Raw genomic sequence first — 27,134 nt, 5'->3', positions numbered from 1 at the left:
TTTTACTTTTATCTCTTTTCTTTTCTTTTTTTTGTGCTATTTTGGGGTGTTTTGACCCTGGGTCATTTTTGTATGGATGAGTTTTCTTTTCTGCTGCTGTGACCTCCTCCCCNTATAAATGGGGTGCCTGCTCTAACCACTGAGACACTGGGCACCCCATTTTTATTTTATTTTATTTTTATTTTTATTTTTCAGGTAATTCTGTTGTATATTTTACTGTTTTTTACTTTTATCTCTTTTCTTTTCTTTTTTTTTGTGCTATTTTGGGGTGTTTTGACCCTGGGTCATTTTTGTATGGATGAGTTTTCTTTTCTGCTGCTGTGACCTCCTCCCCTCTGAGTGTGTGTGCATGTGTTTGAGTGTCAGTGGATGTTGGAAGGCAGGTTGTGTGCTCTGATTGGCTGCTTCGAAGGGGACTGCTGGTATCAGATTGGCCCGAATGGAATCAGATGCCTTTTTAAACTCAGGCTGTCAGAAGATCTCCCTTCTCATCTTCCACCATCAGCAAAGCCTGTAGTGAGGTTGTGTGATTTGTGTGTAGATCTGGGGGCAAGCCATTTGTTAGAGTGATTAGCATGATTTGACTTTTTCAGCTTGTTTGGTGTAGATGAGCCATTTGATTAGTTTATAGTGGTCATTTGTGGCTTGCAGATTAGCAGTTCTGCTGGTTGTAAATATTCAGTTTTTCTACAGTAGGTCAGTTTAAGGACAAAGAATTGTATTTATGTTTGTTGATTTAGGCATTTCATAACCTTGCTGCCCATACAGAACAAGAGTAAGTTTGATGAATAACCGTGTGGCCTGCTTAAGTGTGAAAAGTAGGTTGCACTATCTTTAATGAGTTTTATTAGGAATATCATCACAACTAAAACTCCAGTCAGACGGACATCATTATTCAAGTCAACAGTGGTCAAGGAGAGGCTTTCTGTTCCCTCCCTGTAGAACTTGTTTAACAGAGGACAGTGCGTTATCCAGCAATAGTGGCGTGGAATTCATTAACAAGTTTTTTTATTTCTAAAGGTAATACATGAGTTTTCACAAAAAGTAAAGATTGTATTTGTTTTAACAAGGAATATAGTAGAACACTATTTATAATATATACTTTTGATGGTCTTGAAGATGTGAAATGGATTTTGACTTATATGTTTTTTTCTTGTGATTTAATCAATAATTTTCCAGGTACTTTATTTTCTCAACTTCTTAAGATTATAAATAATTCTTTCGGTATTAGATGGTCTTTGAGTTTGTGTTAATTGTTGTGTGTGTATTGTTGTTGTCATGTGTTTGGTCAAACTGTAATTTAGTCAGTGAAATATTGTTAAAGAAATAAAATGAGAATCAAGGACGAGGGTCAAATAAACTGTGAGCTTTTGTTTCTGATAACCATTGTGCCGCTGGCATTTCTTGGGAGTGGAAAAACAGAGTCACACAGCATGCCATGTCCATGTTTCCCCGAGACATAACAGGTGGTCATTTCTTCTTGTCAAGTAGATCATAGCCTTCTTTCCATTTTTGAAAGAAATCAAGCCAATTTTATTCAGGTTTCAAAGGGTGAAAGTAATTTTACATCTGAAGTTCTGACCAGCTGACCGCATCACACATATCAGCATGGTGCGTGTGTTTCCAGCAGGGGGCAGTAAAGGGATTTCTTGGCGAGCTGGCTGAGAGGTAGTTTGACTGTCAATGACCCAGATCAGCTGCTGCTGTTGACATGTTGCTGTGCACCGTGTTTGTGCAGCAGCAGAGCTGGCAGGGCTTACAGGGCTTACAATATGCCAAGTCAGGGGAAAACACACAGTCAGGTTCATTTTCCACTGACATGTTGCACATATTCACACATGCAGACACACACACACACACACACACACACACACACACACATGGGCCTGCATACAGACCTCAAGGGAAACCCAGCAGCATTATATAAGCATAAGCTCTGATTCCTGCAGAACGAATATTGAGGAGGAAGTGACAGAGAGGTGTTTTATTAAAGCGGAGTTGGCTCAGTAGTAATACTCTGCTCCCTCCCTCCACAGTTGACCCTTTCTCCATATAAATAAAAAACACAGCATATCTGAGAGAAAAAGCCCCTGGGAGCCTCTAACTGAGATGTTTTCTGCCAGTACAGATCCTCTTAAATTTTTCAGCACGCTGCATTAAAACACAATATATTCCATATTTCCTTTGAACTGAACTGTGAGTCCATAAATGCAATCTTCATGGCAGCAAATGTGTTGTTTCATGTGGCGGGAGATGGAGGAGGGGGACATATCCTTCTGGATGAATGCTGGCTGGATCTCCCACTCACTCTGAGGATCTCCCATAGTGCATGCTGGGATGTGTGATAAATCTATGGCAGGCTATTCTCCTACAGGAGCTCTGATCCCGGCACAGGCTCGGTGGAGGGGACAGAGTGACACGTCAGGAGGAAGTGACATAGCGAGAGATGAAGTCGTCATTTCTACTGTGGCATAAAAACGTGTAACTTTAAGATATTGCTTAAGTGGTAACAATTTGCCTCTCATCACAATAAAGAAAAAGTGCTCTGAATATCTCTGATTCTTTGCATATTGGACACGACAGCTATCCTAACAGGAACACACACCGAAAACTGTTTTGTGGCAGTAAAGCAGCAGACACCCTCACCGATGATATCGATGATATTGATATCGAAATACTTTAAACAGGGGAAAAACTGGAAGAAGCTTCAGGAAGAGGTGAAGGGGTCGCAGATACAAGCAGAGCGATCCGTCTCCCTGGACAGACAGACTTGCAATAGATGTCTTGTGTACTTTTAGTTTCTAGTTTTGGTCAAACTCTGCCATACATCCAGTTTGTAATAAAGGCTTTCTGTTAATACTTTGGTGGAATGCTCCTTTAATATAAAAGGATTATAAAGGACAAAAGTAGTGATTATTGGTGCTATATGAGCACTAGTTTACACTATAACTCAGAAGCTGCCGATTGTTTTTTCCTCAAAGTAGGGGAGTGATGATAGCCATCACTCAAAGTGTATTTCAGAGGGCACTGATTAGCCCAACAATAGAAAAAAATGTATGTCTATTTGTTAGTGATTGGCCCAAAGGAGGAGTACAGACATTTCAGGAGATAGAGACAGAGCACAATGAAGGTTTGCTTAAACCAGCGGGGAAACAATTAACTGCTCTTCATTAGGTAGTTTTACATCAACCATCAACTTGTGCAAATTGAAATTGTGAATATGAAATATGCCCAATTGAAAACACTTTTTTGGCTTTTATAATTTGCATGATGTACAACAAAAAGTCACATGACGTTCTAAAAAACGTGTGGACAGAGGAAGAGACAGAGGTCTTATTTATCAAGACCTCCAAGTAGACATGGTGGAGAGGGGCTTCAACAAGCAGTCGCAAATATCGAAATCCAGAAATCCCTTATACGTGGCCGCTCCTAAGGGCTCGCCTTTCCATTATGGCTCCGTAACACACCTACGTGGCCTTGGATTATAAATAATGACAGCTAGTGTGGTGGCTGCAATAGAAATAAAGCAGCTGATGTTTTGAACATCCATCACCATGCTTCTCGGAATGTTCTCGGCAGAGGAACATCTTTCAGTAGAAAATATCGCTAAAGGACTGTGCAAATTTGGAATGGAAACCCGCCTAGCCTGTTTGTCACTTGCAAACAACAGAAACATTCCAAAAAAAATGCTGTGTGGTGGGGTCCACTTCCAACAAGTTAAGTTTTTATAAACGGAAAAACTGAGCTTTTAAGAGGATAAAAGCATGCAATAAGGTGTGAGACACCAGCAGAAATCATGGGAACACTGTGGGTTCCTGACCCACTGGAAGCCTCTGTATGTCCCCCCTGGAGGGACAACAGTGTCTCTAACAGCAGTGGAAAGGAAGCCATGAGCTCCAGATAAGGTCCCTAGCAATCACAGTGCAGGTCACTGACATTTAGAACACTCGCTGAAGGACTGTAATCGCAAAGCGATACGAGTGTGTATAATATTAAAGTGGGCCCTAAAGGGTTAAGTTAACTACTAGAGAGGTAGCGGAGTTCTTGTCAAAGTTTGTCCAGCACAGAGGTGACGGAGGGCAACAGAGGGTTCCTGTTGGATGCTTTGAAGTTTCATTTTAATTGATGATAAAATATGAAATATAACCAGGGTAACCAATAAGCAATGAGAAATGTAGTCCCAATTCATCCCTCATTATCATTCCACCGCCCACCATCACCACCACTACTGTCAGCACCACCATCACCGCCCCCGCATCCATTCTTCTCCTCTTCTCCCCTGGTTGTCATGGATACAGCGGGTTGTGTATAACACAGAAGTAACCAGGGGGGAGGTGCAGTGGTGTTGTGAGCCGCTTGCAGCCGAGCGGAACATCTGCTGAGGCAACATGTCTGCCAGGTCATAACCAAAGAGGGGGGGTGCGGACGCAGGAGACGGAAAATCAATTAACGATCAATAAAGTACAAAAAGTCCAAAATAGGAAGGAGAAAAGAGCCGGTGGTTCTTACTGAGGCGGAGAGCTGGGTGCTGCAATTACAACTGGATACATCAACCTCAATTACAAACTTTACAAACTTGTCACACTCCAGTACTGAGGCCAAAGTTCTTGTTTCTTTACAATCCACTTTCCAGCACTTTGAAAGCCTACCCTTAATATTATCATTTGATGGTGTTATACTTTTAACTTATGGTCACTACATTTTATAATGGTCTTGTTTTAGTTTCCAGATGTGACTATTTAATGCGCTTCCATATACTTTGTACTTTTACCTGTTTTAAATTCGAGAGTTTGTTCTTTTATTGGAGTTCTACCTGCTTTATATGAGATCATCTCCCTTATTAGAGTCATATTTGATATTATATATAGTTATTTCTTTTACTCTTCATTTTTATCAGCTTATGTTAGCTAAATTCTCTTTCTACATTTTACTTATTTATTGCACCCCCATCTCACCCAACTGTCTTCATGTTCTTAATTTTGGTTATGTGATAAGGGGAGAGGGGAGGGGCAACACAGATAACATAAGGCTGTCATGTGAAAAGGAACAGGAGCAATGCAATGGTCAGAATTACGTAATTATTGAGATGATTTATGACAACTGACTTTACAAAAGTAAGTCTTCATCATAGTTTAAATCTTGCATTGTTTGTTAGATATTTCTAGTTTGTATTTTCGTACATTTAAACACCTTTTTTCCTGTGTTTGTTTTCTCGAGGGTGCAGACATGCCACCAAATTTACTGCTCAGCTTTCTTTTTGTAGAAATCAAAATATTTTAAAACCTGTGAGCTTATAACATCCATTTCAAGCCATAAGATCACTTTAATATACTAGACAACCATCCAGCCATCCATCCATCCATCCATTTTCTTCTGCTTATTCGAGGCCTGGTCATGGGTGCAACAGGCGGAGCAAAACATTCCAGACGTCAGTCTCCACAGCAACACTTTCCAGCTCCTCCTGGAGGACCCCGAGGCATTTCCAGGTCAGATGAGATATATAATCCCTCCAGCATGGTCTGGGTCTGCCCTGGGGCCTCCTAACAGTAGGTCGTGCCCTCTACTCCGAGCTCCTCCCAGATGTCCGAGCTCCTCACCTTATCTCTGAAGCTGAGCCCACCCACCCTGCGGAGGAAACTCATTTTGGCCACTTGTATCTGCAATCTCATTCTTTCTGTCACTACCCAGAGCTCATGACCATAGGTGAGGGATGGCACATACATGGACCGGTAAATCAAGAACCTTCCTGCTTAGCCTTCCGGGGAAAAATTATTCCAGGGTGCTTGAAAGGAGGCTCAGACTGATTGCCGAACAACAGATGAAGGAAGAACAATGCGGGTTCCATCCAGGTTGTGGAACAGTGGATCAGCTCTTTACCTTTGCGATGCTACTTGGGGGGCCGTGGGAGTTTGCCTATCTGGTCTACATGTGTTTAGTGGACTTGGAAAAGGCCTACGACTGCATTCCTCTGGGAGTCCTGTGGGGGGTATACAAGGAATACGGGTCTTGAAGTTTAATAGAGACAGTTTCATGTCTTTTTTTTAGTCTTGACCAGCCTGCTAAGCTGCTAAATCCACTTTCTTCACCAGCTTGCGCCAACACCTGGGCCACCCAGCAGCCTTGAGCACAGGTGACAGCTACTGAGCTGAACTGCTGAGGCTAACATGCTTGCGGTGTTCACACAGGCAGTGTGATACTCCATTAATTAATGGAGCCATGCAAGACACAGTAAGGCAAATGTTTCACTGTAAAAAGTCTCATGGCAACAACTGATAGGATTCTGTTGAGATATGCGTTGTCAGAAGGGCTTTTAATTTGAAAGGGAAGTAGGAAAGGTTGAGTAAAGTGGATATATTTGTATTTCTTCATGTCTGTGACAGATGAAGACAGTCAAATTGTAGCAAACAAAAACAAAACATGTTCTATGATGCACACGTGCTGCTCTCACAGGCAATGTGGCCCGGATGTACCTGAGTCTGTTAACTGTAAAGTGGGTTTATTGGGGGCTTTTCTGTTGGTAACAGCTGCCTGAGAGCAGTGAGATTGAACCATGAAAGTAAAGCTGCTGATTAACAGATTCATATCCCTCATGGCAGCCCATTCTCACTCCAAACATGTCAAATAGCACCACTCTGTCGGTGCTTTCTGCATAAAAGCGTGATGCCAAAACCCACCTTCCCCATCCAACCAGAACAGACTGCTGGATGGCACTGGCTTACATGCAACGTGCACATGTGGCATCACAGGAGAACAAAGCCTGACAGATCCAGTCACGTGCGCATGAAAAGGAAGGACAGCGTGAAAACAATGCCAGTAACCATGTCATATAAGGAGCATGAGTGCGCTCATAGGGCAGAAGGGTGGGGAGGTGGATGGGCTCCACAAACAAGTGACTTTCGTGCTGGAGTCAGGAGTTCGCTTGTGTGTGGGTTTTTTTTTCTAAACCTCACCATGAGCCTCTTTTCCCTAAACTCAACCATTCGTGAATTCCACCTATCCTAATTCCACCCATCCTTACAGACCATGCTGCTTCAAGGTACAAGGTATATTTATTATCCAGCCATGTGCATTTTTTGACATCACACAGCATCCCAGAGCATAAACAGCTCAAGCAGCAGGATACCTAAAACATCATAAGTAGACACAGTAGGTCACTGCAGAGCAGCACCATGTGACGTGTAGGGATGAGTACGTGTTGGGCGTGACGGTCCTGCAAGACGGAGTCTGGGATTTTCAGAAATGGGTTCAAAAGTTTCATTGTAGATCTTCACAACAATTTACTAAAAGATCAAAGCAGGCATGCCTTATGGTACAATCCAAATCTTTATCAAGATGTGCCATTTTCGTGCTTGGAGATTGTTGTTACTCCAGAGGGGGATATTGAAAACACTAACACAGATTGCAGAAGGGAGGCAGAACACCGTCCAAAATAGTTGGCCAATGGCAGGCTTACAGCCACAGTCTACATCCAGTGAGTCAGACGAGCCTCGCTTTAATGAATGACAGTAAAGATGATGCAAGTCAGCATTTTGGTCCACTGGCATGGAACAAATTCTACTAACCATATCAGTTTTTAAATCTTGCTGCATGTGTTTGCTTACTGAATGTTCTCCATTAACTTTGAGTCATGTGATATTAGTTTCAGGGGCTGTTGCTGCTAATAATTGCCACCGAGGGACTGGGAATGGGGGGGGTGGAGAGTGTGTCTCCTTGCTAACACCTCATGGACTGTTGTACTCAAGAGCTGTTTCTATGGCACCAAAACTCATTCATTCACGCTGTTCATTTCACCCAGGTTAACCTGAACCTAAGCAAACAGGCCTGATTTATATCAGAACCATGGTGGACCAACTCAACAAGAAAAGGTCCAAAAATTAACGAGAGACTTAGTAAATTTATCTGGATATGTGCAATAAAAACACAAAAAAGTGAGAAAGAAAAGGCAAACAAGGAACAAAAAATACCTCAAGAAAGTACTAAAAGAATTAAGTTTCAGATTATTACCTTGCTTCATTCCTTCCTTTTTTGCAATTTGTGTGATATTTATTGCCAAGTTGATCATCGTGTCTTTCCCTGTGTTTTTCAGAGAAATCAAATCAATTTTCTTACTTTTCAGAGGTTTAAATGCCAGAGATCCATGTTTTAAAGGGTTAAATGGACTCTGTTAGCATCTATAGTCTTTATAAACTGAAAAAAATATGACATGATGAAATGTTTACTTCTGCTTTTGCAAAAATGTTTGATGACAAGCCTCTGGAATAATCTGATTTAAATATTTGAATTGAAATCAAATTGGAATACTTTGACAACACTCTGGCATACTGTAGGATGTGACATGTTACTGGTGACTGTAATTTGCTGCATGCGACTCTAAATAATAAGGCAGACAGAGAAGCAGTGGGGGAAGTCATGTCTGTCATACAGTAGGTGCCAAAGGCAATGGGAGGAACAAGAGAATGTGTGGGGGCAAAGAGGGCAGGATATAAAGGGGAAGGAAGGAAGTGGAGAATAGACAATGAATATAATGAGGAGTGCGGAGAGGAATTAGATTAGAAGAATGGCTCAGGAGAAAGTGCAGAAGAGATATAAAGAATGCGAAGATGAAAATGGAGCGAAAGGAAGAATCGGAAATGAAATTAGGTATTATGGAGGGGATGAAAAGCTTAGAGGAGCACAGAGGTTAGATAGGAGAGATGCAAATGCTGTTTGAGGAGACACAAAGGTTAAAGGAGAGCCAGAGAAAGAGGAGTGAATGTGACCAACGGTTTGAGGGGATTGTTAAATAAAGAAAATTAATTTTTATCTCTTTGAAAGCCCTCTATCTGGAGAATGGGGCTCTCAGAGAGGATGATGGGAGTTTTCTGTGCTTCAGCTATGCTCGAATTCTTTTCCTTTTGTTGTATGCAACAATGGTGATCAGGCTAATCTGTAGTACACACACACACACACACACACACACACACACACACACACACACACAAACACAGTCACACAGACACTGAACTGACACATGATATTATCAAATGGCACGGCCACACACCCACACAGTGTCCTAATTAAGAGCACACGCAGCAGCACAATGTAAGCGCGCCTCATTCAGCTGTGCCAATCGCTTTTTTATTAACATTTGCACTTTGCAGTGGTTAATTTGGTTCCTAATGACAGTGTTTTTAAGCAGCTCCCTCAGCTGAATTGACATGCATGCAGAGTGCCCGCTCTCTTTACACTCTGTAAAACTTACACACAGACATAAAGAGCCACTGTATGAAGAGGGAATCCTCATTCCTGACCCCTGAATGAAAGAATGTGATGGCCTATTGCACATGTAGCTCCAAAAAGGCATGAAATCCTTTATGATAAACAACTTATATGATATTATTTAGAAGATTCCTTATAACTTATTGTAGTGTGTGCAGACAAACACTACCATCATCGGTCGTATTACAAACAACGATCAGAGTTCATACCGGGAGGAAATCAACAATCTTGCAGAGTGGTGCACAGAGGACAACCTACTGCTCAACGTCAGTAAAACCAAGGAGCTGATTGTTGATTTTAGAAAGAAGGAGGCAAAGACACACACCCCTGTCTACATCAGCCGAGCTGAGGTGAAGCAGGTGAACAGCTATAGGTTCCTTGATATTACTATCACTGAGAATCTATCTTGGTCGTCACACATCACCACCCAGGTTAAAAAAACACAGAAAAGACTCTACTTCCTACAGAAACTTAGGAAGGCTAAATTCCAGAGCAAGATCCTGGTTAACTTCTACAGAGGAGCAATAGAAAGCACACTGACCGGAAACATCACCAACTGGCATGGTTCGTGCACGGCCCAGGACAGGAAGGCTCTACAGTGGGTAATTAAAACTGCCCAGAACATCACTGGTTCCCATCTACAGAGCATCAGTGACCTCTGTGAAGTGAGGTGTCTGCACAGAGCCCAAAGAGTACTGAAAGACAGCAGCCACCCAGACACAGTCTGTTCACACTGCTGCCATCTGGAAAAAGATACAGAAGTATCCGCTGCAGAACCACCAGACTACAGAGCAGCTTCTTTCCCCAGGCTGTGAGACTCCTCAACTACTCCTTCAGCCCCAAAATGATGTAGCAGGATCAAAGACAAACTGTAATTTCATTTTGCTTAAACTATGTTTAAAAAATGATCTTGTAAATTGTATTCTCCCTGCTGCCTTAGAAACTAATTTTAATTCTAAAAATGTCAAAGCTCCAAATCATCCAAAATGCACAAAAATCATCCAAATTGTCCAAAAAATAGTTAAAACTCTTCACCACAGTCTTTTAAACTTTTGATCTGCGTCCGTTTTCCTGGTTCAGAAAAGAGAAATGTTTATGCAACAGCATTAAAAGATATTTTAGAAAACAGAGTTTTTCCAATTACATCTTTCGTGTTTCGACAAGATAATGTCCCCGTGCACAGAGCAGTTCAGTCGCCAGATGGAAATTCATGAATATGTTACATTTGCATGTTTTATACAAATCACGTCAATGTTCCTAAAGTGACCTTCATATAACATGTATATGAGCTAACTCTTCTCATCAGGAGGTGGAGGGGGTGGTTTGACACTTAGGCAAGCTGCAGACCACTATTTGAGACCTACAAAGGACCAAACTAGTTGCTTTGAGAGAGTCAACACTGTGTTTCTGGTGACTATTTAGCAACCTATTATTGGTGTTTTTTAGCAACCAGTCACCATTTCTCCAAGAGGGATAGTGCAACAAAATGTGATTGTTTTTTCCAGAGATGTTGACAGTGTTAATGTATCTGCTACATCTGTGGTTTGCAAAAACATACTATGACTGCAGTTACATGGACATAAATAAACTGATGCTCGTGTCTGAATGGGAGTAAATCCCTTCAGCCAAATTATAAAATCTGGTGAAAATTGTGAAACCAGAAGAGTAGAGGCTGTTATAGTAGCAGATTCATGTCTATTGTTTTGGAATCACATGGTAAAGAATTACACATGGGTATGGTGTTCATAGTTTTGGTTGAGTTGTGTACCAAAGTCCACCCTTTTGTACTATTTCACTTTTAACAATTCTGTGAGATGAATTGCATTCCACAAACTGTTTACTTGTAATTTGTTCTAAATGCATTTGTCCTTCTTTCCTTTATCTCCTTCTACTTCACTTACTGATTTCCTACATTTTCCAGAGCGCAGCATAGGCCACTCAGAAAACAGGCATAAACTTGTTGGATTCAGCTCCTGGCTCCCTGTGTAGGTGGAGAGTGCAACAGAGATAAAGATAGTAAGAGCAAGAGAGCGAGTTTTTCCACTCAAAAACAAGAGAGAGTCCACAGCATGTCTAGTGGCTGCTTGTTGTTCTGCTGTTGAGGCTACTGTCAGTACAAGAACTGCTGTTTGTGTCTCTATTACAACAGATTTCTCCCTGTATGTTTGTGCAAAATGTTGGCTCCAGAAAGCATCTCCACTCTGACAGACTGGAAGCATTCCCTGTTACTGTTTCATACTGCTGAATGACAAGAGGACAGATTTGTTGGGTGTTTGGGAGACAGGAACATATCTGCACTACTGCAAACAATCAGAAAGCTGAATAATGTTCTGATCATGTATATGATCTCTCCATGTTTAATTTAAGCACCACATAGACATGGTCGAAACCAGCATACATTCCAATAGTGTGCATGTGAAATTATTTATTAAAGTTTTCTGCTGCTTTGTCACAAACCTGTACCACCAAAGTAGCAAACATCATGAGCGGGCTGCATAACAGAGATTAAATTTAGACTTTTCCTTGAAATGTACAGTGTAAGTGATGTTTCAGAGAACAACCTCTTCGGATGATTGCTTTCTAAGTTTGCACTTCCAAATGCATGATGCAACAGAGCAGATTATTGATCCTGGACCTTGTACTGCACTCAAATATAAATAAAGCTGCACGTAACATCAACACTGAAATGTAAGCTGGATCTAGGCCACGGCTGCAAAGAAGCGCAGCAGATGAATGTTCAAACTCCAACCGTACCCATTAAGCGTATTATTAAGCGCTCTAGCTAATGAAGCACTCCACTGGAGTGGCTGAGGAGGACAGCTGAGGACCCTGTGGGACTGCCTTTCATAAACGCCTGCATGACTAAGGCTCTTTTGTAACTCAGGTGTAAGTTATGAGTCAATCACAGCAGCTCGGCAGCTCATAGTGCTGCTGGGGTTTTCCCTGGGACGGGGGATGGACACACTTCAACCATTAACACAAACATACAAGAAGACATTTAGAAGCGCACACACACGCGCACACACATGCACGCGTGCACACACGCACACACACACACACACACACACACACACCTTAAATACTTTCTTTTAAACTGTGCATCACTTTTTTATGAACTAAGGGTCTTAAATAACATTGATCAGTTGATTATATGGGGCCTACTTAATGCTTTGTTCAAAACCTAATTGGTCACACTTAATAATGCTTACTAATTGTTAGTAAAGTAATAATTTAAGATATTTTTACAGTGTATCATTGCACATGTTATAATATTTTAAATACTACATCAAGTATTTAGGTATTTGTTAACAATTGTTTTTTCAACTTCCGATGAACAATATTGAGGGCCATTATAAAGTTGCAGTGTTGATAGATGCACTACATAGTGTATACTAACCATTTAAAGAAGTATTTCACTGCTGGAAAAATTGCATTTTCATAAAACTAGAAGGAAGGAATTAAAAAATTCATATACTTTTGAAAATGATGCTACGTAACTTGAGGAAACAGAGACAAAAGACAGCGTTTTGCTCAAGAGGTGGACTACCAGAATGCACTGTGCAGCACTGGACCAATAAATGCTTCAGCTGGTAGGTGACGTCATACAAAATCATGTGTTTGACACAATGGTCGCCGATCTCGTATTACAGTTTAAGGGTGAACAAAAATACATTTCCGAAAACATTTGAGCTGAGAAATATGTAACTCACTAACAGAATCTTGGTTTATATTTGATCAGGGTTGTTTAACTGTTTGACTGTTTTTCAGCCTGAGTTTTCACTGAGCAGCAAGATCTTGGAGCTGGATAGATGGAAGAACGTTTACCACAGTTCATTTACATACATTGTTTTGATACAAATCTGTCTAAAAATTGGCAAAGTATCTTTTAAACAAGATATTCTAAAGATATACGTATATATATATATATATATATATATAATGCAACTTATATAAGCCAACCAATTAATATTTAGACATAGTTTACAAACCAATTATTCAACATTAACATAATAATTAGTATTTGCTGAGTACGTTTACATGGATATGAAAATCCTGTTCATGATTGGATTTTTGGACTATCCGATTTATGTGTTTTAGCAGAATGAGCTGTTTATGAGAAACCCAAATATGTTCAAATATGTTAGCTCGATGTGTACAGCAAAACTTTCCAGCTCCTCCTGGGAGCTCCTGAGGTGTTCCCAGGCCAGCTGAGATATATAATCCCTCCAGCGTGTTCTGGGTCTGCCCTGAGGCCTCCTACCAATTGGATGCACCTGGAACACCTCTAACATGGGATGCCTAGGTGGATAAGTGTCTTTAACAAGAAATTTGTGTCCATGTAACTGCACTTGTCATTACCATTTCATTGTTAAAGGTAAATTAGGTATTGACTAAAGTATATTTACCTATCAATCCACAATCATTAATAACGGTTATTGTAAGGCACTACTGTAAATCTGATGCTTTCTCAACAAGTGTTTATGTCAAGGACCCCGAAACTGATATACAGAGACGGTGGAAGTGCAACCTATGACCAGCCTCTTATGACTCTTAATCACATTGGGCTCACTTCTATAATGGATTAAATAGTGAATAAAAATTATTCCTCATTTTTCTGGGGACCGCTGGAACTCCCTCAATGATCCTTAGACCACTGATTAAGAAATGCTGCTTTAATCATCCTCTCAGCTGCTCAAGTGGTTGAAATTAAAATGATCACAAGTATTAGGTACTTTATTATTGATAAGAACATTTCTTCCTTTTAAAGCAAGGACACTTTCCTTTTTCTCTATTCGATTACGCTGATGTGCTCTTTATGAATGCACTTGACCCCAGTACCTAAAGATGTAACATATTGTCTACTATTTTACATTTAATGACTGTCTGTGAAAACCTTGTACACCAATGTGCTCTGTATGCTGCTGCTCAAAGGACTTCTCTATATGCGTGCACACTTTCCCACTGGCGTAATTTTTATACATAAATACATCATTTTATGGGCTGTTTCCTTCTTATTTGTTAACCCTCTGAGCCCTAAGCCGTTTTTACCTACTTTTGGTTCACCTGGACTTTTTGTGTAATGATGCACTTGCACAATGATGTTATGTACATCTTTTTTTTTTCAGGACAACCTGGGCTATCAGAATATTTAGGCTGCAGTGATGTCACTTGAATGTACAAATAGTTATGAGACCATAAAGACAAAAGAAAAAAACAAGATGGAAATTGAATTGTACAGATCTTGAGTGACAAATCACCCAAAAGTATTATGCACAAGCTTTTTTTGCTGTAGAAATTTTTTCTCCTAAGTGTTGGGAATCAGAAAGTGAAAAAAACATTAAATACATATGCCCAAATCCAAATACAGCCTGCACTCTCACAATATTCTAGATGTTAATCCCCTGAGTTAAATAAGCTCCCCACTCTTTCTGCAATAATGTACAGACGGACCTAAAATAGTCAGAGCTGATCACTGTCTGGGAATTAAAGTCAATTTTAAGGAAGTAAGAAAATAGCACTCTTGGTCAGTAAGATTGCTCCTAAATTTCCACTCAAATCATTGTAGAAAATTGTCCCTGTTTATGCATCATAACTATTTTTTTTTCTCTTGACATTGTCTGGATGTGTGTTCACTCATTGTAGTGTGTCGTTGAGTGTGTATTTGTCTGTTTGTATTTATTGTTTTAACAATGTTTATGCTGCCCTGTTGGCCAGGTTACTTTTAATCTCAATAAGACTTCTAGCTGTTTAAAAAAAGCATAAAAACAACACTTTTCACACAATTTTCAGCCAAATTTGTATTAAAATAATGCTGGTTGTGTGTGTCAATGGACTGTGGGAAACTTCCCTCCATCTAACCAGTGGGTATCCCTCCTGCCCCCCAACGAAATTGATGAAAAAAACACGCCGAAAAAAAACACACTATCCTGTAGCTATCTCACTTAAAGTCGACACGTATCAACTACTCTCCAGGTATCCTTCTGTGCCTGCTCCTTACATTACGCGAATGCTGCTATAATGATGTCAACACAAACATGGGTCGGATTACGCCATGTGCTTTTGTTGTCAAAACAACAAAACCTATGCTGGGACATCAACACACATGCTGGCATGTATGGTTAGATTTAGGAAAAGAGGCACATGATAATGAGAGAAGTAGAAAAACTGAACACCAGACTCCCGCATTAAAGTGCGGGTTCGGAGCCATCTACCACCCCTCCTTCCCACCCTATAGGACTATATATCCGCATTTTCTTTGTATTACATTGTTACCAGCAGTGTTTCAACCTGACACCGTTCAACCTTACATCGGGACGCGCCAGGTTTCGTCATGAGGGATAACGCCCATGTGCCTATCATGCTGCCGCAGCAGGTGCTGTCCAGCCATCCGCCAGCATATAATAATATTACAACCGCTTCTGTCAGGCTGTGTTCTCAGCTAAAACCATCCAGTGGTGTATCATGGACTCAGAAGGTGGCTTTTGGTATCGGGATCTTAAGCTGAAAGTACTGACAAAGCGACGGTATTTGATGACTTTTGAATAAGAAAGAGCTTAAGTTTCACTGGCTTTGGGACTAGTTATTGAATTACAGGCTGTTCTGTCACATTTTTGTATTGCCAGCAGCCACCCGTGCCACCACCAGGGGCACAATATAGAGTATTAACAGGACAGAGTATAAAAACAGATCAAGACACAGAAGACTGTCTGTCTCTCAGTCTCACAGTGGGATTGAAATCAATCAAACAGTACTAGGCAGTTATGACTTAATATAAATCAAGATTCTGTGTGCACTGCCTATTTCTTGCCTAAAATCTTTTCAGAAACATCTTTTAGTGTTGTGTCTCGCTGTAATGGTGCGAGTTAATGGACAGGAAGTGGGCGCCATACTACACAATAAACACAGAGGCTGAAAAAAACGGTAAAACTAAGCAGCCCCCGAGATTCTGTTACCGTGTTGTTTTTTTATAACTATGTTCATCTTAACATTTTACTGGAATTCAGGAGCATTTCTTGCCAGCCATCCGCAATCGTTTCAAACAACCCGTTACGTCACCCACCAGCGGGAGCGTTTAACGTCTGGTGTGACGCAGTGCATTCTTTGTTTGTGTTTTTTGCTGTTGTTTCTTTTTGTTTTCTCTGGTCATGTAGCAGCAATTTCAAAAGTAACTGCATCTCTCTACTGCATAGATAGCCTTGTTTTATGTAAGGACCTTCTTTCCATCACATGCTCTTAAGTGTTGCATGCTCTTACTACATGCTCTCTTCCACAAAGTTCCTTTTAGAACAAGTTAGACAAACTCTAAATTGTGCAGCTAGACCTTTTTTCAGTGCTCCTCAGAGTTAATGTTTGGCAGATAACACTCTGCCCTAAAAGTGTAAAACATTTGTTTCAGCACAGGAAGCTGAGTGACAGATGCTATCAAGGCAGGATGTTCGCTTTTGGTTCTCCTCTAAACACCGCTAAACCGAAACATATCTGATGTTGGCCAGAAAGACATTTGCAACTGACCTTGACCATTGTGCACTGTTGCCATGGAAACAAATGAAATGAAGAAAATGTGCTAAAGATGTTTCCCTAAAAGCTATAATCAATATTCTATAATCGCTTACATGCAAACCGCAGTGAAGAAGAGTGTATGTTTGTTTCACTCTACCTGAAAAGGACTCTGGCTGTTGTAGTTCTTCACTTCTTTGTCAGCTCCACGAACAAGCAGCACTCTGGCACAGTTATCCTGGGGGAAAAACAGAAAAAAATATTAAAGCAAGGCTGAGAAAATGCCTAAAACAACATGAAAATCCTTTAATTCTCCTACATTGTTGAGGAAAAAGGCTGATTAGCTTCCAGAGACATTAGCAGAATTTTCCAAAAGCAAAAGAAGTCAGTTGAGCTGGAACTGATCAGTGTGGCTGGATGTCTAAACATCCCAACACTGACACGGGAAAAGAGGGAAAGAACAACAGAACATCTACTACCTATTTCAGGAATGGAGCTTCACTCGCTGTTAAGTGTGGATCTATTGCTCCACTCAGAGAGAAAGAGGGAGTAAGAGCGAGAGAGATAGGTAGAGAGACAGAGAGAGAGAGAGAGAGAAGAACAGAGAGATGGAGAGTGCTGAAGGGTTTGAATCTGCTGCACAATTCGCCCACAAAGTGCTCAACCACGCATGTACTGTGCACACACACACATGAATATAAATACTTTTTTTAGATCCACAATAAGCTATTGAGAGTTGAAAAATGGCTCATGCAGATACTGATACACAACCATAATCTGTCTTGTGTTGTCAGCATCACAAATGCCTCTACCATTAGATATTTACCATCTTATTTTAAGACATGGATGAGTATGTTATTTTACTCATGGTCTTCATCTGGAGTGGAGTGATCCCACCACATATTTTTTTCTACAGTATATAGGCTACATTTACTATGCTGAAACTTCCAAATAGAAATGTGTGACATACGTCAGAGCTAAGATTTGAGGCAGTGGCATTTCAGCTTTCAGGAGATAATCAGAAGCAGAGCGCAGAAGGAAACGTCGGGACTGCTGAGATAGACAGGTGGAATGTGAGAGAGCTCCAGTCTCTACTGCCCATGATGCTGAGGGTAATCTAGGATGTTGCAGCTTGGACATCATGGAAACATGAGCTTCAAATGGATTTTTCTTGTGCATTTCATGTTGTGTTAGTGAGAGTAGATCACTGATGGAGAAGATGATGGTGAAAGCACAAAGCAGGATTCTCTCATATTCTCACCAGAAGTTTTTAGTTTGTGATGTTTTTATGCAGCATTGTGCTCTCGTATGTGCTCAGAGTACTCCATCCATCAAGAAGGAGTGAGAATTCATGCATATTTATGTGCCGTATAACAGCCTAATAACACAATGATCCAGGTTACATCAACCCCCGTATCTATTTCACAGATACAGTCATCATTGTCATCATCTTCAATCTTTCAGCTTTAACCCTTTGAGACCTGAGCAAATTGGCCTGATTTCTTTCAAAAACATGGAAAGAGGGTGACAAGCAAGTCAACAAAAAATGGCCCAAAGTTTATTTTTAAAAGAAAGAAAGGTAGGAACGGTTAGAAAAAAAACCCACACCAATAAAACAGAATATGACTTCAAGTATATATATGCATATTTTTCTGTCTTTTTAAAAAAAAATCTAATATTCCCTCCCCAGATAATTTTCAGATCATTACCTAGTCATTTTTTTACTATTTGTTAAATGACATTTCTTGCCAAGTTGCTTATTTTGGATTTTCTTGTGTTTTTGAAAGAAATCAAACCAATTTTGTTAACTTTAAGAGGTTTAAATGCTAGTAAAAGCCATCTTCATGCAGCACAATGAAACTTGTGTCAAAGGGTGAAAAGATAAACAACGATCTTTTGGATTTTTTATTATCATCAACAAATCCTATACAAGACTGAAACCAACAGTGAATGTATCTAATAACAAGTATTGTGTGTGTTCAGATCAACATATCTCAGTTCTCTGTGCAATAGAGCTGCATTGCTGTAAAATGGTTAATAGACCTGCACTTGTGTAGCATTTTTCTAGTCATTTTGACCAATTTTATTTATGGAGCCCATTATCACAAAACATGGTTTGCCTCAGAGGGCTTTACAGTGTACGTCATCCCTCTGCCCTTAGACCCTCACATCACCCAAGGAAAAACTCCCGAAAAAGAACCCCTGTAAAAAAAAAGGAAGAAACCTCAGGAAGAGCGGTAGAGGATGATGAGGGATCCCTCTTCCAGGACGGACAGACGTGCAATAGATGTCGTAAATAACAAATGAGATAAAATCATGACAAAAAGGAAAGAGAAAGAGAGAGGTGAGGAGAGGGGGAGAGAGACACAGCAATAATGGAAACAGACGCATGTCATATTACAATAACAATAGGTGTGAAATTATTAAATGCACTCTATGACGATGTTGTGGGTTATGATAAGAGTCTCATGCGTAGTGTGTGAATGGGTGAATGTGACAATGTAGTGTGAAAGTGCTTTGAGTGGTCAATAAGACTAGAAAAGTGTTATACAAGTACAGTCCATTTACCATTTACTGTACAAGGTGCCACCTGCTACTCAGTTTTTAGACACTCGCGCACACTTACACACTGATGGGACAGCAATTTTTCTACATGTTGACTTGAGGAGCTGTGGACCAAACCACCAAATATCCAATTAGAGGATGATCCACTCTACCTCTGAGCCACAGATGCCCCAAAAGCTATTGGACAAAGATTCATATTTTTCCTCTTCCCTGTAGAGCTATTTATCAGCTGAGATAGTTTTGGTGTGAGTTGCTCAGTGTTGAAGATATCGGCCATAGAAATGTCTTATCTCTAATATAATGGCACTCAGCTTGTGGTGCTCAAAATACAAAAACACAATTGATTTGAAAAACTCAACACCAATGTCTCCTTCCAGAAATAATGACCCGGTTACCCAAGATAATCCACAGCCCTTGTTGTGAGCAGTTTTGTAGCTGTTCTCTATTTTCTATCAAACTACACGCGCCAACTGCATCAAAGCACAAGAGTAAGCATACATCTACTCAAGAGCAAGAGGCTTGTGCTCGGGACTGTGAGATGTAAACATGAATGGCACCCGCAACACATTCTTATCCCAATTTTTCACATATTGCTGCTTTGTCGGTGGACATTGGCTTCTACATATTACGCACTGAGTATCCTTCTGCGTCTGCTGTTAATGTTCTGGGATGCTAAAACCAACGCTTGTCAACAAAAGCACATAGTGGTTTTAGGCAACTGATGCATGTGGTTAAGTTTAGAGAAAAAAACCCTGGTTTGACTTTACATTTATATGAGAAGCAAACAGTGGGCTCTGGGTGAAAGTCCAGGGTTTGCTGGATCCATCGGCTGCTCCCCCCACCTGCCCAATAAGGACTTATGCACTCCTGATATTATGTCATTACTGGCGGTGTTTCACCCTGACGCCCTGTATCAATTGGCTGCGACAGGTTCCGTCAGGCCACATAAGCAACTGACACCACCCATCTGCGTATCATACTGATGAGCCAGGTGACACAAGGCCAACCAGCCGCATATCATGACATCGCGAAAAGCTGCATCTGTCTGTCGCCAGGAATGGTGGCTTTTAGTGTTAGTATCTTACACACAATCATTGACAAAAGCTGTAATGTTTGCTTGCTCTTTGCTCTTTTTTTTAATTGTTGTTTTTTGCCATCTAATTTCAAATTGGGATTAATCTGTCACTGACAATAGTCCCCCACAAATGCACTACTTCCTCCTGTCTTTCCAATAAAAACTACAGCGATCATGAAGATTACTGAGGCTTTTTAAAAAAATCTAACAATATATTTGTTTTATTGGTTCATGTCATTAGCAGGAACAAGTGGGCTTTGAGCTGAGAGCCACAGGCAAAGATTCAAAGTATTGAGAGACAGGCTAACACATTGTGTTTTGGTCTTTTCATGGGATTTGTTGCCTGTAAGAAAAATATTTAGCTCCATGCACTGACACAATAGCAGCATTTCACACCTATAACATTCAACAAAAACACTCTATACAACCAACAAATGGAGAGAAGGTAGTGTAAAGGCCATTTCGTAAAGGTCAAAGCGCAGAGAAAGAGAGAAAGAGTCATCTTCCTTAAGTGGAACTAAAGGCTTGCTGGAATTCAAATACACCACTGGGCTGTTCTTGATTCTAAGCTGTTCTCTGCTTTACTGGCCATGCTCCGAGGGCATTGTAGTAAATGGTCTCAAATGATTGGCTGTGAAAACAAGGCCTATAGGCTAATGCTGACCTTTACCTAGAGTCTATACTGACAGCTTTAAGTCAGTTGGTCTTTGTAATGGTTTATCTATTCAGATAAGGGATAAAGCTGAAGTTACATTTTCTATATTTTCTTATTGCCAGTGATCCTGTGAAAAGACCAAAATAAACAATGTGTTAGTCTGTCTGTCAACACTCTCCAACTTTCTGTCCATGGCTATCAGCTGACCACCATAATTCTTGTTTTGTTTTAATTTTTTACATTAATTGTTATTTTATTTTCACATTATTTGGGACAGCAGGACAGTGTATGAGGGACAAAATGAACCCTTTGAAACCTCGATTGACATCAGTTTTTCTCATGCTGCATTCAGATACCTATAAAGCTGTTTAAACCTCAAAAACCATAGCAAATTGGTTTGATTTCTTTCAAAACATGGGAGAAAAGGCAAAGAGCAAATTTGAGAGAAATGTCCCAAAACTGCAAAATAGAGTGAGACATGAAAAAAAAAAAAACCCTGAAAAATAGCTCATTGCCTTCTACCCATGTTTTTCAGAAAATCAAACCAATTTGCCGAGTAGGGTTGAAAGTTTAAAGGGTTAAACTACAGTTTATGTGTTAATGATAAGGGAGGCACAGAAAACATACAGTTTCGCTAGCATTATATTTTAAGAAAAATAAAATTCAAGAATCTAGAAAAAGGGACACATCAAAGTAAAGTTGAACCACATGGATCCTAAGATGGCTGGTGGAAGCTGACGGGGTTTGGGTTCAGAGACCAATCAGAAATGTAAGAAAATAATCTTCATGTATGGTATATGACAAAAAACTCTTTGATATGAATTCACATATCACATTAGATGTTTACTTTCCACATTAATATCAGAAAGTACAGTAACTATTACCCAAGGCTGTGTCAGGGAAAAGTCACATAATTGAACTATTTAGTGCAATTAGAGGTAGACAGTGACTTGGCGGTGTGGTTATACCTCTGAGGATTCCTCAAGCTGCAAGCAACCTGCATTAAAGCATCACATACGTAGCGTGATAAATAATATGCAAGGGTAACTGCAAACAACACATCCCATGGGAGACAAGGAACAAAGATCCATACACAAGATACATTTGAAAAAAGTACATTATTTTGAGTCTGCATTGACTCCTCCTTAAACTGAATCAGGTGTGTCAATAAGGAAATGGTCCTAGTAACGTCCCAGCTGTAAACCAGCGCTATTAGACATTGGTATTTGGTTCTATTTAGTTTGTGACAGTGGCTGACCAAGATCTCAATCAGGACAACATCTAAGGTCAACATCAACTCCAGGAAGAACACCAGTGACAAAAGACATTGATATTTTGTTGGTTGGTATGGAAAACAATACCAAAAAATCTGCAAAAAGTCATAATGTTAATGTCCACACATTGTTCTATTCCAGTTAGACATTTAAAATATTAAACGATTTTATTCCTACCAAAATTTAACACTGTCTGATGTAAGAGTTCAATGTGTATTGATGTTGAGTGCCAGCTGGGGTTGGCTGCCAACACGTTTTCACTCCAAACTCAAATAGCAGCACTTTCTCAGTGCTTTCAGCGTACAAGTGTGACGCCAAAAGCCACCTTCCGCAACCAAGAGAAACACAGCTGGACAGCGTCAGATGACAACACACTCTGACAAAACCAGTAGTGTTGTAATCATACGTTGGTGGACAGCTGGTTGGCATCAGGCAATGCGCACGGCCATCGTCACTTGAAAAGGTGGTTTTGACAGAACCAGTTGCATGCACGTGAAACGCTGAAGGACAGCCTCAGATAATAATACTGCCAGTAACCATGTAACATAAGAAGCTCAAGTGTTCTTATAGGCAGGGCAGGTGGGGAGATGAATGGATCCTGCAAACAACTGACTTTTGTGCGGGAGACTGGAGTTCACTTCCCCATGTGGATGTGTGTGGTTTTTTCTACACCTTACCATGTGTCTATTTTGCCTAAACCTAACCGCCGTGGCTTTCTTGCCTAATTCCAACTATTGTGACAGTCTGTGCTGTTGTGTAAATATAAGGGTCTGTGCTGCTTCATTCCACCGTGTGCATTCATTGACATCGCTGTAACAGCATCCTGGAGTGTAAACAGCTGACACAGAAGGATACCTAAAACGTGATAAGTCGACACTGAGGGTCAGTGACAGAGCGGCACCATGTGATGAGTTGGGATGAGAACATGTTGTGGTTGCGGCTGCATATTCATTAAAAACCAACACATACATTCATGTCCTTACATCCCAGTGGTGAAAAGTCATTACATGTTGCCACTTTGCAGTGGAATTCTGTGTCTACATATTATACTCTAGGTATCCTTCTGCATCTGCTTTTTATGTTCTGGAATGCTGCTACCAGGATGTCAACAAAAGCACATGGAAACCAACACAGGGACGTCAACAAACACATATGCTGACACGTGTAGAAAAAAACATTTAGACCGGAAGCAAAAACAGTCTACCACATGGAAGTCCTAGGTTGGTTGGACTCATCCACTGTCACTCTTGCTTGCCCTATAGGGACCTTCATGCTACATATATTGCGTTGTTACCAGCAGCTTTTCTACTTGATGCTGCACAGTGGTGTATCATGTGGATGCGACAGGTTCTGTGCGGTCACATTTTCAAATGACACTGCCCAACTGCATATCATGTTGCTGTAACAGATGCTGTCCAGCCATCCAATGACATATCATAATACTGCAAATGGTTGTGGGTGGTCGCTTTCTCAGCTGACACAACCCAGTGGCGTGTCATACAGCCTTGAAAGGTGGATTTTGGCATTGGGATCTTACACCAAAATCACTGCAAAAGTGGTGGTATTTGAAGACATCAGAATGACAATTGTTGGTTGAAAATATTAAAAAACACATGGCAGAGAGTAACAATTAAAAAATATACAGTTATATAAAACAACTAAGAAGCCAATCATGGAAAAAGAAATCAAATCTGGCCAAAAAAAAGGTCAGCGTAAATCTTGGACCACTCAGAGAGGGAGACAATTTAAATGCTGATGTCTTGATATCACCTGAAAATTATTTTTTGAATGAGAATTCTGCCTTAATGCTTAATCAGCATAGACATTCCTGTCTCACCTAATCCACTGCTTTTTCCTTATATGATTTTCCAATTTCATCAGTGAATATTTAATTGCACATCAGAATATAGTTTCAGTTTTATCTCCATACTGTGCATGTTCTACCTTTCATGGGATCCATACTGGGCAGTATGTTACTCTACATTTCTCCAACTTTTTACAACAGATTTGATAGAACTGCCTTAACTTTCTTAAAATAGTACCAGGTCAATCCAATAGTGCTATATGCTCTCATTCACATGACACACTAACACACTTATCTGTTCTCATCAAGTACAGAAACCTACACACACACACACACACACACACACACACACACACACACACACACACACACACACACACACAGCTCACCTGGTTGTATAGGGCACAGATGTGTAGAGCGGTGTTTCCCGAGGCATTCTGGGCGCTCATGTCTGCTCCATAGAACAGCAGATGCTCCAGGTGCTGCACATGGCCATGACGACAAGCCTGCACACACACACACACACACACACACACACACACACACACACACACACACAGTAGTTCACTGTCAAACAAAGCCTGTGACATCTCCACGAGACAGTGGTTGCAGTGACAGGTTGCTAACACTAGATGTCAGTGTGCTGCAGAGGAGCTGAGGAGCAGCTGTACCCTCAGTTTGAACCCAGTTGTTAAACCATGGGTGGATAGATGAGTGTGTGTAGAGGGGAAGCTTAAAGAAACATATGATTGCAAAATTGAATTCATCAAGACAGTGTGTAAAAAGACAGTCAGAGGCAGAGCAGGACGCTTTTGCTTTCATGAACCAATCTCCTCTGTAAATGACATGAATGTTTGGGGTTATGGTGACAGATGCTGGTGAGGTGTTCAGCAGGAGGGGGATTATTTTGAAATGGCCTTTTCACACTGTAGCAATTTTATAGATGGAGAGGTGTGTGGACGAAAGACAAAAACCCAAATGTCTGCTTATCAACCAAAGCAGATTACAGTAAAAAGTATTTTATTATCAAGTGAGCAGAGGAATGGAGTTGTGTTACATAATGAGGAATTTGCACAGCCAGGTAAAATACTGAGCAGAATGTATTTGGATGCTGGATTTGTTTTGACTTGCGAGGTCTGTTTTTATTGCTCTAGATGGGTAAGTGGCAGAGATGATACCATTCTCCTTAAATCTGAGCACATCTACAACATATTGAATACGTCACTTTGTCATTCTGTTTTTATACTGAACTGAACCTTTTCACTGCAGTTTCCAGATCTAGGGATTTATTTCTGCTCCACCACTATAAACTTGACTGAAAATATCTCAACAACTATAGTATTTAGGTTGCCATCAACATTGACAATTTTTAGAGACTGGATCCTGTAGACTGTAGTGATCTCTCCTTTACCATGCCATAAATCTCACTTCTGCAGTGTGTGATGGCCGTGCCTACAGCCACACAAAAGGCTCAATGATTCACACAGTCACCCACACCATTACCATGTGTTCAGTTACCTTTTATTCGCAGCACTTAGTTTACATTGTTTTATCATGTTGCTATTTGCTCTCTCTTTGTCTTTGAGTTACCAAACCAAGAGCTCAAGAGGATCCAAGAGTATTTGGATTTCTCTGTGTTAGTTTAAGCAGTTGTCTATGTAGTTATCCCCTGTGTATTTAATTCGATCTGATTAACCAGTATATAAACCCAATCACAATGTTCATTTCCAATAACTTACAGGTAGAAAATCAGCACGTCATGTACATATGATCAAACGGCGCTGAACAAACTCTGCCTTTACTAGTTTTAAGCCACCTAAAAAAATCAATATTAGTTTAAGTAAAACCTATATTTAGAATATTTTCACAGCTTTACCTTGCTGTCAGACAGCCCTTACTGATGGTGATTTGAAGCAGTTATATCAAAAACACCAGACTCCATTGAACGTCGGAGCTGCTGCTCTATCACTGCCTCCATAAGCTGTTGTGGAAGCTAAAGAGGAGACAATTTTCAAATATAGTGAACAGTTAAAACTGATATAGATTTTTTTTAGGTGGTTGAAATGTTTTTTGCTGCACCGCTCTCCACATCAGGACTTAACTGAGCTTCCGTGCTGGTGTTGAGTTGAAGACAGTTTCCCCTTAAAGGTGTTACCTGCACCTGACCCAAAACCCCTAAAGGACTGTACTTTATTTATCAAAGGAGAGGGGTGGCTGGGGTGTGACTTATACATACACACACACATATATATATATATATATATATATTCTTTTGTATTCACACCAAATGTGGGTGCCATTGGAGCAAATGCAACTAGCAAACAGCGAAGGCATTAGTTATCACAAAAAAAAACATCTAATTTTTGAAGCAAAATGCAAATCCTGCTTTAAAAAATGATGTTTAAAGGCACGTCAGAAACTTTATTTTTCCATTTTTTACAAGTCCTGGCTATGATGTTAGCCAGGAGTCATTTACATAGCACTTTTCTAGTCTTAGCATCAATGTCAAGCAATTTGCAGCAAAAGCACCGTTAGTCCATTAATACACTGGCGGCCGAGGCAACCATACAAGTTGCCAAGGACACTTAGGATCAATGGATTTAACCGCCAAGCTTCCAACTAGTAGATAACCGCTTAATCGTGGGCATGTTAGCATGCTAACATTAGCATCTAACTCAAAGTAGCTATGCCTCACAGAGCCTCTTGCATGGCTGTGGACTCCCTCCTTGTTGCTTCAAAAATGACTAACAACATTAAAATATTGTCTTAAACTGTTGTTGAATAATGTTCTGTCCTTTTGATTCTTGTTCAAAAAACTTAAGTTTTAATGCTGAAATTCGGCATGTGTTTTCTGTCTTTAATATGCAGCATCCTTTGATATGATGCTAAAACAAGTAAAACTGATTTTATTCAGAAGAGCTTGAAGGCTGGCTGGAATAACCGAGGATTTAACAGTAAAACAAGAGGTTATAAATGAAGTCATGAATTTTAATGATTCTTCAATTG

At 40.3% G+C, this 27,134-nt stretch overlaps 1 protein-coding gene across 1 annotated transcript in view; it reads right to left on the bottom strand.

Annotated features, from left to right (window-relative positions):
* LOC121942216 (SH3 and multiple ankyrin repeat domains protein 1-like) overlaps positions 1–27,134 on the bottom strand; it is a 255,555-nt gene that overhangs the window by 99,845 nt on the left and 128,576 nt on the right. The window contains exons 9-10 of the mRNA XM_042485361.1: positions 24,518–24,634; positions 16,916–16,993 (exon numbers count right to left, since the gene is read on the bottom strand). Of these exons, the coding sequence (XP_042341295.1) occupies positions 16,916–16,993; positions 24,518–24,634 (195 nt within the window). The remainder of the gene's footprint in view (positions 1–16,915; positions 16,994–24,517; positions 24,635–27,134) is intronic.

This window comes from Plectropomus leopardus, chromosome 1 (assembly GCF_008729295.1).
Source record: "Plectropomus leopardus isolate mb chromosome 1, YSFRI_Pleo_2.0, whole genome shotgun sequence".
Taxonomy (NCBI): Eukaryota; Metazoa; Chordata; class Actinopteri; order Perciformes; family Serranidae; genus Plectropomus; species Plectropomus leopardus.
This window is presented reverse-complemented; position numbering and strand designations above follow the sequence as displayed.